Source organism: Diabrotica virgifera, chromosome 7 (genome assembly GCF_917563875.1).
Source record: "Diabrotica virgifera virgifera chromosome 7, PGI_DIABVI_V3a".
Classification (NCBI taxonomy): Eukaryota; Metazoa; Arthropoda; class Insecta; order Coleoptera; family Chrysomelidae; genus Diabrotica; species Diabrotica virgifera.
The window spans coordinates 230,193,354-230,205,604 of NC_065449.1; the positions used below are offsets into that span (position 1 = coordinate 230,193,354).

Here is a 12,251-nt window from a genome sequence, read left to right on the forward strand (position 1 = left end):
GATAGGTACAAGAAAAGCCGATTCGGTATGTTTTCATATTTTAAGCACAATTTGTTGGACGTTTCTGCTTTGTTTAAGGGTCGTTTAAACACAGCGATAAATCAAACAACTTATCAAGGTCAATCTAGTTGTTGCAACTTATCATTGTGTGTAAACGGTGCATCGCACAACTTATCAAAGTTGGAGTTGGGTTGAAGGTGGTATCGCATTGAATCTCAGCGTCTAAACAGCGTTTCAACTTGTCATCACAACTAGTTGCTGTGACTTATCGTTGTGTTTAAACGACGCTTTACATTTGTGGCTGTCAGTCAGTTGAATTTTTTGCGGTTTTTGTCGAATTTTTGCGTTTTTAAGTTTCTTTATATTACACCAACAGTTGTTTTCACAACTAATTTTATATTGGGCTCTGAAATTTTAAGGTAAATAATTATATTTTGGCAATTAATATTTAAAAGATACAAAGCTAACGTCATTCACACAGTAAAGAAATGATTGTGTTTAAATTTCCGTCAAAGTGAATAAAATAACAAAAATATAATATGTTATTGAATTTTTTTATAAATTGTTTATTTATTTATTAATCAATAATAATAAAATAATTTATTAAGCTACTTCAAATGTAGCTGTAATTCTGCACAAAAATTTTGAAGCAAAACTTACATTTGACATTCTATATATTTGATAACGTCAAATTTTATAATAAAACCCGTAATCGGAACAGTAGCCACTTTATGTCAGTTGTTGTTGCGTGAAATAGATTTCCGACTTATTTCGTATGCTTTAAATGATGACGCACGGGTAAAGACTCGCGGACTCAACTGTATGTATGTACTCACATAACTTTATAATGTAATTTGGCATTTGAGATACATAAATTGTAAAATAAAAATGTATTTCCGTAAACTAAAAACAATATTATAAATAAATGATCTTTAAAATTTCAAATATTGTCTTCAGAGTGCACGTCTAGCACTAGCCAAACGAGAGCAATAGCAAACATCATGGTTGGTGACGTCAGACCCCAGCCCGCGCTTTTGAAGTTGTTTGAAATGGTAAATTTGGGAGCGCAACTATTATCAGCTATTGTATAGTATATAAACTATTAATTATTAAGACGTAATATTTTAAACATAATATTTTTAAACATAAATTAACAATTTTATGCAAAAATATTTTTATGTGCAAGTTCCCTATTCTGACATTGTTTGTTTTGGCAAATATTCTAATAAATAAAAAACAAAAATTATACCTACCAACTGCTGCACAACGTTCTCCACGAGTTCTCTAAACGAATAAGTAGGATGCAGCTTGTAAAAATGATAAATCAATTTTGCGATTATCTCGGTATCAGTGTCACTCTCGAATTTGTGTCCTTTCTTCTCAAGGAAAACCTTGACTTCTTTGTAGTTCGTGATGATACCATTGTGGACGACTACGAACCCATTTTCGACATCTGATCTTTGTGGATGGCTGTTTACCTCACTGGGGACACCATGAGTGGCCCAACGGGTGTGAGCAATACCGCAATGGATGTCCATCGACTTTTGCATGTCTAAGACATCACTTTCTGAAAGAATAAGTATATATTTAGTAAGAATTTTTACAAAAGTCAACAGTAATATGCATCAAATGAGCATTAAGTATAGTATAATTAAATAGCTAATTGATCACAGTACATTTACCTAATTCAAAGAAATGCGTTAACGTTGTTAATGTTGTTCTTAATGGTTTGTAAATATTTCCGGCTTTCGTTTTTCTTTAAAACTGACACATCCAGCTACATGCTGTACTACAGAAACAAAGTTTTTCTTGAGGTACATATTTCTTTAAAATTTTTATCTACATTTTCACAAACGGCTCAATGTCTCTTTCATCATTATTTTTTTTATGTAGAGTCCCGCTAATCCCAACTTCGGTAATCCGAAAATCCGCTTAATCCGAAACAAAACTTGGCAATAGATTTGGGAAAATAAATATGCAGTTACTCTAAGAACCACTACTTTATACAGGGTGTCCAGAAACTCTACCGACAAACGAAAACAGGAGATTCGTCATTCCATTAACCCAATTCATCTAGTCCGAAAATGCTTCCTTAGGGAACTAGAGCTCCTTGAAGATGGCGTCTTGTAATTAGTTTTTCTTAAACAGCTCCAAAACGCTTCTATTTAGAAAAACGAAAATTGGTATGCTTACCGGTAGTACCGGTCATAGGCGTCCCTTTGGGTAGGGCAACGGTTATTTTATCGCATAACTTTTTTGTCTTTAATTTATAAGCATTTTTGACTCCGGATTATTAAATTGTGAGGTATTCTAGTACTAAAACGTACTCTTGATTTAAGTCGATAGGATACACCGTTTTCTAGAAAAATAGATATAAAAATTTGTCATTTATTTAATTAAAAAAAAAAAATCAAGTTTAATTATATTCTAGAGATGAATCGATTTCATCAATTATTGCGAATTTCTAGTACCGGTCATATGCGCCCGTTTTGGGTATGTCAACGGTTATTTCACCGCATAACATTTTTGTCTTTATTTTTTAAGCATTTTTTATTCTAGATTATTAAATTATGAGGTATTCTAGTACTAAAAGTTACTCTTGCTTTAAGGCCATCGATACATAATTCGCAAATATTTTACGGGTATCCCTACTTTTTCTGTCTTTACACGGCAAATTACGTGTAGTAAAATTCACACTGGTATGGATATGTTAACATTATTAGAATGTCATTCTACTTGAAAATGTCATCATTAATTTAAAGAGATGGCTTTTGAGGTTTCACCCCTATTCAGCGGTCCCCATAAGCGCGGTCCCCGATTGAGCGGTCTCAATACAGCGGTCCCCGTTTAAGCGGTACCCCGATTCAGCGGTGCCCGATTCAGCGGTCCCCATAAACTAACTCTAACTATAAACGGTCACTCTAACTATAAACAGCCGTTTTAAGTGCAACAAACCGGTGTAATATTAGGAACTTTAACAATGGGGCGTAAAAAAAGCTCTTTTTGAGTAGTGGTTGTAAAAGAATGGATTTTACTCACTGTTTTTTTGGTGCGGAAAATGTGATTTTCCGCATGCTAGTAGAAAAATTTTTTTTTTTACTTCTAACAAATTGATTTGATAAACTCTCCCTCTTTCGATAGGTACCCGCAGAATCATCCTAAGTAAATTGGTTTATGTAGAATAATGTTATAAATATTTAGCCTCTAGGATAAACTTTTACAATTTTACAAAAACTATTGCATGAATTAATCTAAAAATTTTTTTGCAAATTATTTACTATATTACCCTACTTTTTATGCAATTGCAAAGCTATATATAGGGTGATTTTGGGACAATTTATTGTTTATTTTATAAAATTCATTTTTTATTGTTAAAACTACTGTCCCCAAGAGGGTCCTGTTTTTACTCATTTTCCTGAACGATGCCTCTTAAACGGCATGCTGCAGAACCAAACGCCGCTGAAACGGGTATCGGTGGAATCGAGAACCGCCGAAACGGGGACTGCTGAAATGGGTACCGCTGAACCGGGGACTGCTGAAAAGGGTCGGTGGAATCGAGAACCGCTGAAACGGGGACTGTTAAAATGGGGTCTTACCGGCTTTTGAATGTTCTTGGATAAGTGTTATTTTTATAATTGAAAATTATTAATTCAGTTAATAAATGTGATTATTTCATTCATAGGAGATTCTGACCAATAGAAAGCTACAGAAATCTGAATTAAATCGATAATTTTTGATAATCTCCCGTCGTTAAGTATATTACGTCAGATGCCCTTCGTTACTACGAAAAAATACATTCAGTGACATTAATGACAATTAATGTTTTAAAAATTATAAAAGTAATGACTTTCAATCGTCAAATATTTATAAAAACTGTGTGTCTAATGGTACTTACATAAATAAATTACAATAAAATTTCGGTTGTGAACAGTTTTATTCATGAAATAATCGCAACAAATTGCACTCGACCTCTGAAATTAATATAGAATTTTTGCTCTCGTGACACTTTGACATAATTTCACTCGCCTTCGGCTCGTGAAATTAAAACTGTCAAAGTGTCACTCGGGAAAAATTCAATAATTTCAGAGCTCTTACTTTCAGTGCAATTACTACTGATAATTTTTTCACTAAACTATGTATTCAGTGATTGTAATAATTTATATGTACAACAAAAACTAATACTCATTCGAGGAAAGAGGAAAAGTGGTTAAGTGATTTTTTAATAATATATTGTTACTATGGAACACTTACAATTTTGAACATCTTTAACAACAAAATACTTGGATCACAGAATATATTATCCTGATGTATTCTCTGCTTGGATCTTCAAAAAATAATACACAATAAATAACTGTTTATTAAATTCACGTCTTAAATCAAATATTTATCAAATACACTATTATTATATCAATATTATTTAATCAACAACTCAAAATATTCCCGATGCCATGTCAAATATTTAAAATTGTCACTGATTGTCACTGGCTGACTGACAGTATGCTGACAATATTCTATTCGACTGATTGCGTTGTATGACAAAGATAGATTTGGAAATATTACCACTGACATTGTGTTTATTTTTTTCGAATCCTGAAAAAACCAATAAACATTTTTGAAAAATTTAAACGCAGAATGAAAGACTATATTATTGCCGAGGGCCGAAAGTCCCTTAGAATAAATAAAAAGTTTCTTTTGACTGAGATATTTGAAATTCAAAATCACACCACATTTTCTCTTAGTTTTTCACTCCTGTAACTTATTAAAATAAACATTACAGAAGTTCTCAGGGACTTTCGGCCCTAGCTAATAACGTAATCTTTCATTCTGCGTTTAAATTTTTCAAAAATATTTATTAGTTTTCTCAGGATTCGAAAAAAATAAATCCCCGTTTGAATAGCATTGCAGCCGAAAATACGTACCCATCCTCTTAAGTTGGTAAAATACGTTTTTTTGAAAATTCTTTTTTTCAAATTCAAGAAACGAAAAATTTTCAAATCGATTTTTCTCGACAACGGTGTGTCCTACCGACTTAAAGCAAGAGTACCTTTTAGTACTATAATACCTCACAATTTAATAATCCAGAGTCAAAAATGCTTAAAATTTAAGATAAAAAAGTTTTGTGATAAAATAACCGTTGCCCTACCCAAAACGGATACCTATGACCAATACTAGAAATTCGTAATGGATGGAATCGATTTAGCTCTGAAAGATAAATATGCATACAAATTTTCGTTTTTCTAACTAAAAGCATCCTGGAGGTATTTAAGAAAAACTAATTACAAGACGCCATCTTCAAAGAGCTCTAGCTCCCTTAGGAAGCATTTTCGGATTAGGTAAATTTAGTTAAATTGTCTTAAAATTATCTGAGGAATCTCCTGTCTTCGTCTGTCGGTAGAGTTTCTGGACACCCTGTATATCTAAAAATTACAATAAAATATTATTTCAAGTACTTAAACTGTAGTAAACCTTTCAAATTTTACTTATTTTTTTGAAAAATTCAGTTGAATTTCTTAGCTTGAATGAAGAATTCCTCTCCCTCGAAGCTAAATTACGCCAGCAGCGTCTCAAAAACATGTATCCACTGGCGTGGAGGCGGGGTGTAGCTCCACGTAGCGTAGCGTCAAATCAAACGCAGCCACAGCGTCTGTGTGGGTTACCCGCTGTTCGTTGTTTGATATCTTCTTTCCCATCACTCTCATCAGATGGTTTTGAAAGATCTTCTGTAACCATTTCAATGATTTGCTGATCATCCATATATCTCGTGACCGTGACCATCATCATCAGCTTGCACCCATTCTTCTACAGCACTGTTCTTTGCCTCTTCACAGCCAGGAATATTTTGCACAAGGTCCCTTAACAAATTGGCTCCTTCAGCCTGTAGATCTGGCATTTCTTCATAAGTAAGACTTACCTAATTTTTTTCCAGGAGTTCTTAGGAGTCCAGAAGTTCCAGGAGTCTTGTAACTTTCTCATTCACAGATTCCCAAGCCTCCGCTACCCAGTAAATGATGTCTTTTGTATTTATTTCTTGCGATTTTCTAATAGTGACAGTAATTTATCTTCATCATTGATTATTAGTAACCTCAACAGCTGTTTCAAATGCTGCAAAACGTGCTGTCCCATTGTCTGCATAATCGGGGTAACGTTTGGTGGTAGGAAAATAGCTTTTATATATCCACAAATTAATTTAACACTAGAAACACCAACATTTTTACATACCTAGAAACACCGGAGCGGTCAAGATGACGGGTATTAGAATTTTCTATCGCCAGTCGTTTTCGTATCCTTTTTACTCGAAAAAAAACTATATTGAATTAATACCAACTAATAAACGACATATTTAGTTAATTTAAATAAATTATTTAATTATTTAAGCACAATTTATGTAGTAGCAAAATTTTTTAATTTTGCTTGTACAAGACCTACACACAAATTTTTTACATAGGTATATGACAAATTTCACATGTTTTATTTTTGATGCCGTTCCCTGTTTGCCACTTCTTCTTCTTCTTCAGGTGCTATCTCCGCTACGGATGTTGGCTATCATCATAGCTATTTTAATTTTTGGGTCAGTAACTCTAAATAGTTGTTTTGAGCTGCATCCAAACCATTCTCTCAGGTTCCTCAGCCATGAAATTTGTCTTCTTCAGATGCTTCTTCTGCCATCTACTTCTCCTTGCATTATGAGTCGCAGGATGCCATACTTCTCGCTCCGCATCACATGTACGAGATATTGTAGCTTTTGTCACTGCCTACGTTTATTTTGTGATTGAGGTGTTGTATCTCTGATTTTTATCCGTTGGTGTTGTCCTGCCCTTAGTCCTATGATCTTGTCGCAATTCTTGTGCTAACTGAAGTAGGAAAGTTTGCCTAGATATTTGACAACCAGTAACTTCCTTATATAGAATCCAAGCATTTATTCTTACCATATTATCTAAGATATTAAAAAAAAGTCTGCAACGGCCATCTTCTTGAAGCTGACTTGGTTGAACACTGTATGGCCATCTGATCTACAACGTCTATTCCGTATTTTGTGTGGTTGTAGTAGGTAATGGCTTCAGGTTTTTCTTTTTATATATGCCCATTTCAATATTGTTTGAGTATAGAGAACTCAGCGCTAGAAAATTTTTGATCATTTTTCTCTGGTACACCTGGTTTCCCTTGTTAGCTCAAGTCTTCGTGTATGAAAATTTTTGATTTGTACAATTCCATCTTTTCTTTTTTTTTGACGGAGAAATGTCCTTTCTTGCTCGGTTTATTGTTCCAGTACTGCTGGTAGCCTTCTTTCGTAATTCTTTTTATGTGTCGTGACATTTCTTCCTTTATTCATAAATGGGCCCATTAGCCGTCTAATTACATGTTCCCCTAGAAGTTGATTGTCTGGTAAATCTTTCCGTAGGTAAGGAAATCCGCGCAATAAATATTTGGACCACTCATTAGCTGTAAGCCATAATTTGATTCTAAACTTATCGGGTTTATACGCCATGTACCTACTGGGTGAAGTGACATCTTGCCTTTGTGGGAAAAACTGTTCGTCGATAGATATATTTTAGTTAGTTGTAGGTATAGCAAAATATACAATTACGCAAGTGCAAATTTATCTGTTGATCATCGCTCTGATCTGGTACTTCTCCTCCGTAAGAAGGACCGCATTTTTTCTAGGTAGACATCAACATATTCAAAAAGTAATTAGGTACACTAAGTACCTACCTGTAAATGTAATCCTTAAATAGATGTAGCAAAGTCCTAAATTATTAAGTTTCTACAATAACCATGAATAAGTAGTAATACAGAGGGTCAAAAATAGAAAGCAGTCAAAATGACCGCCCTGGTGCTTCTAGGTATATACTAATACATACATCTCAAAAAATAATTACTACACTAAAAGTACCTGTAAAGGAGGAATTATAATCCTCAAATAGCTCTAGGAAAAGTCCTAAATTATCAACTTCCTAAAACAACTAGGAATAAGTAATACAGAGGGTCAAAAATAGAAAGCAGTCAAAATGGCCGCTCTGGTGCTTCTAGTGTTAAAGGCTTCATTACTTCTATCTTAGGCTCTTATTGCGTTCAAAGCGAAAGTACTATACTTAATGATAGGTATATTATTTATGTTATTTTTTATTAAATGTGTTTTAAGAAAATCTGTTTAATCCGAAGAATTTGGTAATATGAAATGGGTTCGGTCCCAATTCTTTCAGAGTACCGGGACTTCACTGATTTTGAAATGATCCAAACGAGAAATGTTTAATATTTGACGGTACTTGCAGAATGTACATTGAAGAGGCCCTTTACCTGGAGTATCGGTTATTTTTACATAAGATAAACTATTTCTTATGTAAAAATGTCCACCCCTAAACATATCCCATCTGGACTTAATAGTTCCTTGAGTGTACTCAAATACTTAATTTGTGTAGTATTGTTCAGATAGTTTTTAGTTCAGATAGTATTGTTCAATAGATAATTCAAAAAACGAAGCATATTATTCTTGGTAACATTGTATCAATATTGTATAATTTCTAAGAAATATGCATGTACTGCAATTATTCCGAATGTGCTAAAACGATAATCGACCGGAAATTATAACATAAATCTACTTAATGAATAAATTAATCTAATCTCAAGAAAGTAAAACTACTTACTATTTTTTATTTCTTCGGCGAGCAGAGCGACCTTGCCGGTTTTTTTAATTATGAAGATATCCTTGGTTTCGGGGGAGTCGACAGCTACACCTATTTCAACAAAAAAAAAAAACGGTTCATGCAAGTATTTCACTAACCAACTCCAAATGTTCACCAAAAATAAAGCGATTTATTATTATATTTTGCATTGTTTATCGTTAAACCATAAAAATTTTATTTACTTCTAAGCAATGATACGTGTAATCATCGTAAGTGTCAAGGGCGAGTGATTATACAAAATGAAAAAAAAAAAGATAAAAAAGTTAGACAAACTATTTGTTTTCAATTAAGAATAACTGTTTATATAGACATAAGCAAATTAATAACAAATGAAATGAAGTTAGACTTGTTCAGTAACGTTTTTGACGATGCTTATGGAGAAAATTCTACACATACACATACTCCCTGTGACAACCAGTTAGACAGAAGTCCCAGTATACTAGAATTATAAGTGAGAAAAGCAATGCAGCAAGCCAAAAATAATAAAACACCTGGGCAAGATCAAATCCCTGCTGAATCTGAAGTACTTAAACTTTTGGACGAAGAAAACATTACCACTTAACTAACCACTTTCTTTAACAAAATTTACAACCAAAGAAAATACCAAATGATTGGTTGGAGTCACTGTTTATAACATTACCAAATAAAAGCAGGCCCACCACCTGCAGCGATTTTAGACTAAGCAGTTTGATGAGCCACACACTATGATATAAAACTGACACACACTATGATATAAGACTGCTACAATACTTATATTACAATCAAGTAGTCTCTATCCAAATTGGAGATAGTCGTATTGAAAAACTACCCATCAGACTTACGAGTACGATAGGGTTGTGTCTTGTCACTCAGTTTTTTTAATCTATACTCTGAAAAAATCATTAGGGGGGCTTTGGATAACAGGCAAGAGGGAGTAAGACTGGGCGGAGAAATCAAAAATATCAAATACGCTGACGATACAGCCATTCTTGCAGAAAATTTACAAGATCTCCAAACTCCAGATATTAGTAAATCTAGTCACTGGAGTACGTTATCGGAGAGACCTTAAAATCAACATTTCAAAATCAACAAAGGACAAAGTGCTTTCTCCTAATAGGCTATTGATTATATTCAAAATAAGATAGCTAAAAGGAACTACAAACGTTAACGGGGTTTTATTATTTCATATGGTCAATGGACATCTATATATGAAAAAACCGCGGAGTGCTACCATTTAAAGGGGTGCGTTTTAGAGAAATGGGTGAATTAGTCCCTGGGCACAGGTTACATTAGGGTGAGTTCTATGCTATGGTACAAACATACCAACATAAAAATTGTTCCTGGCTAAATTTCCTATCTAAATATCACTTTTTAAAGTCAATGATACTTTTTTTTACAAAAAAATATTCAAAAGAAAAAGCACAAAGAAACCCAAAAGAAAGAAATTTTGTTTTTTGTCCCATAACTTTTGTCCACGAGGATATAGGTATTAGGTATAGACATTGCTTTAAAAAAAAACCTAGATATTTCTTCTTTAAAATGTTGTTTAGTAGAGGTAATTAGGATTTATAGTTTTCGAAATATGATTTTTCAAAAGTTCGCCACTCACAGCAATTTTGGGCAATTTTCCTTGTTATTTCGCAAATATTGTTCTGTAACTTTTTTCTACGTAACTTTAGGTATATGCAATGGTACACGTAATAGGAATAGAAATCAATTATCTTTAAAATGGTCTACTGTATAACGTTGTACGACTTTTTTTAAATGGATTATGGTTGTTCAAGGTTTTATACTTTTAACGATTTTTTATAATATAATATAAAAATAAAATAATATTATTATATAATATATTATATATTATATAATATTATATTATATATTATATAATACCTAATATAAAAAAAATATTATTTTTTACATTTTTTACGATTATTTTTGAAATTTCTCATTATAAATTTTTTTTTTCTTCTACTACATGAATATACTATATATTGCTCAATAAAGAGGGCTTACTTTCTGTTCTTTAAAATGGTGTATCATCTATATTTAAATATGTAATGGAAACCGAGTGATTCTTTGATATTTTTTACCTGTATTATTTAAAATTATTTCTTTTACAAAAATTACATAAACATTAGTCTTATAAAACATCACTTTAGTTAAAATTATTTAAACGTTGACATTTAAAAATTTTTTAAAATCAAAATTTATCTCTTCGTTAGCATTAGCTTCAATATCTTCCTCTGATATCTCAGTTATCTTAGAGTTCCCACAATTAGTACCCATGCACATACAACCGCAGTTTTTTGTACATCCTTTGGTACATTTACATGCTATTTTTTCAAGCAAAGCTTGTGGTGCAGGAGCTTTCACAGTAAATATTGGAATTAATCCATATTTTGAAGTTTGCCCAGCCGAGTCAAGTAGATCCAAAGTATTACCTATAAAAAATAAGATTCAATCATAACACACAATCACATAAAAAAGTTATAATGAGGAATTATAATCCTACAATCAAATATCGTTGCAAGTACTTATTACATTTTGAAAAAGCATATCTTATTCAAAAATAATCCTAGAATTTTTTATAATACACCATTTTAAAATAAACAGAAAAAGCTTTCTTTTTTATTATATAATATATACATAATATATATAATATATACATTATGTACATATATACATAATATATACATATAATATTTATATTATATAATATAATATATAAAGTTATAATGGGAAATTAAAAAAATAATCGTAAAAAATATAAAAACTCGTTAAAAGTATAAAGTCTTGAAAAAGATAACCTCTTTAAAAGAAGTCGTACAACAAACATTATACAGTAGAACATTTTAGAGTTAATTGATTTCTATTCCTCTTACATGTACCATTGCATATGCCTAAAGTTACGTAGAAAAAAGTTACAGAACAATATTTGAGAAATAACAAGGAAAATTACCCAAAATTGCTGTGAGTGGCGAACTTTGAAAAATCATATTTCGAAAACTGTAAATCCTAATGACCTCTACCAAACATCATTTTAAAGACAAAATATGTATGTTTTTTTTCTGTGAAGCAATGTCTATACCTATATCCCCGTGGACAAAAGTTATGGGACAAAAACAAAATTTCTTTTTTTGGGTTTCTTTGTGCTTTTTCTTTTGAATATATTTTTGTAAAAAAAGTATCTTTGACTTTAAAAAGTTATATTTAGATAGGAAATTTAACCAGGAACAATTTTTATGTAGACGTGTTTTTACCAAAAGTGCATAGAACTCACCCTAATGTAACCTGTGCCCAGGGACTAATTCACCCATTTCTCAAAAACGCACTCCTTTAAATGGTAGCACTCCGCGGTTGTTTCATATATAGATATTCATTGACCATATGAAATAATAAAACCCCGTTAACGTTGTAGTTCCTTTCTATAGTTATAGTACATAATCAATAGCCTATAATGGAGAGTAATTACGTGCATATCATTTTAAATACATTGGCAGCTGGTTAAATGTAAATTGTGACTTGAATGAAGAGATCATCGCCATGATCGAAATATCACGTAAGGTTTTTATGACCTGGAAACCAGTTTTA

At 32.1% G+C, this 12,251-nt stretch overlaps 1 protein-coding gene across 6 annotated transcripts in view; it reads right to left on the bottom strand.

The window, feature by feature from the left end:
• LOC114344106 (glutamine--fructose-6-phosphate aminotransferase [isomerizing] 2) overlaps positions 1-12,251 on the bottom strand; it is a 165,525-nt gene that overhangs the window by 75,405 nt on the left and 77,869 nt on the right. For all 6 annotated transcript variants that reach the window (XR_007699160.1, XM_050655390.1, XM_050655386.1 and 3 more), the window contains exons 3-4: positions 8,643-8,732; positions 1,254-1,567 (exon numbers count right to left, since the gene is read on the bottom strand). Coding sequence is in view for 5 of the 6 variants with exons in the window: in XM_050655390.1 (XP_050511347.1) it covers positions 1,254-1,567; positions 8,643-8,732 (404 nt within the window). In the remaining variant the exon portion in view is untranslated. The remainder of the gene's footprint in view (positions 1-1,253; positions 1,568-8,642; positions 8,733-12,251) is intronic.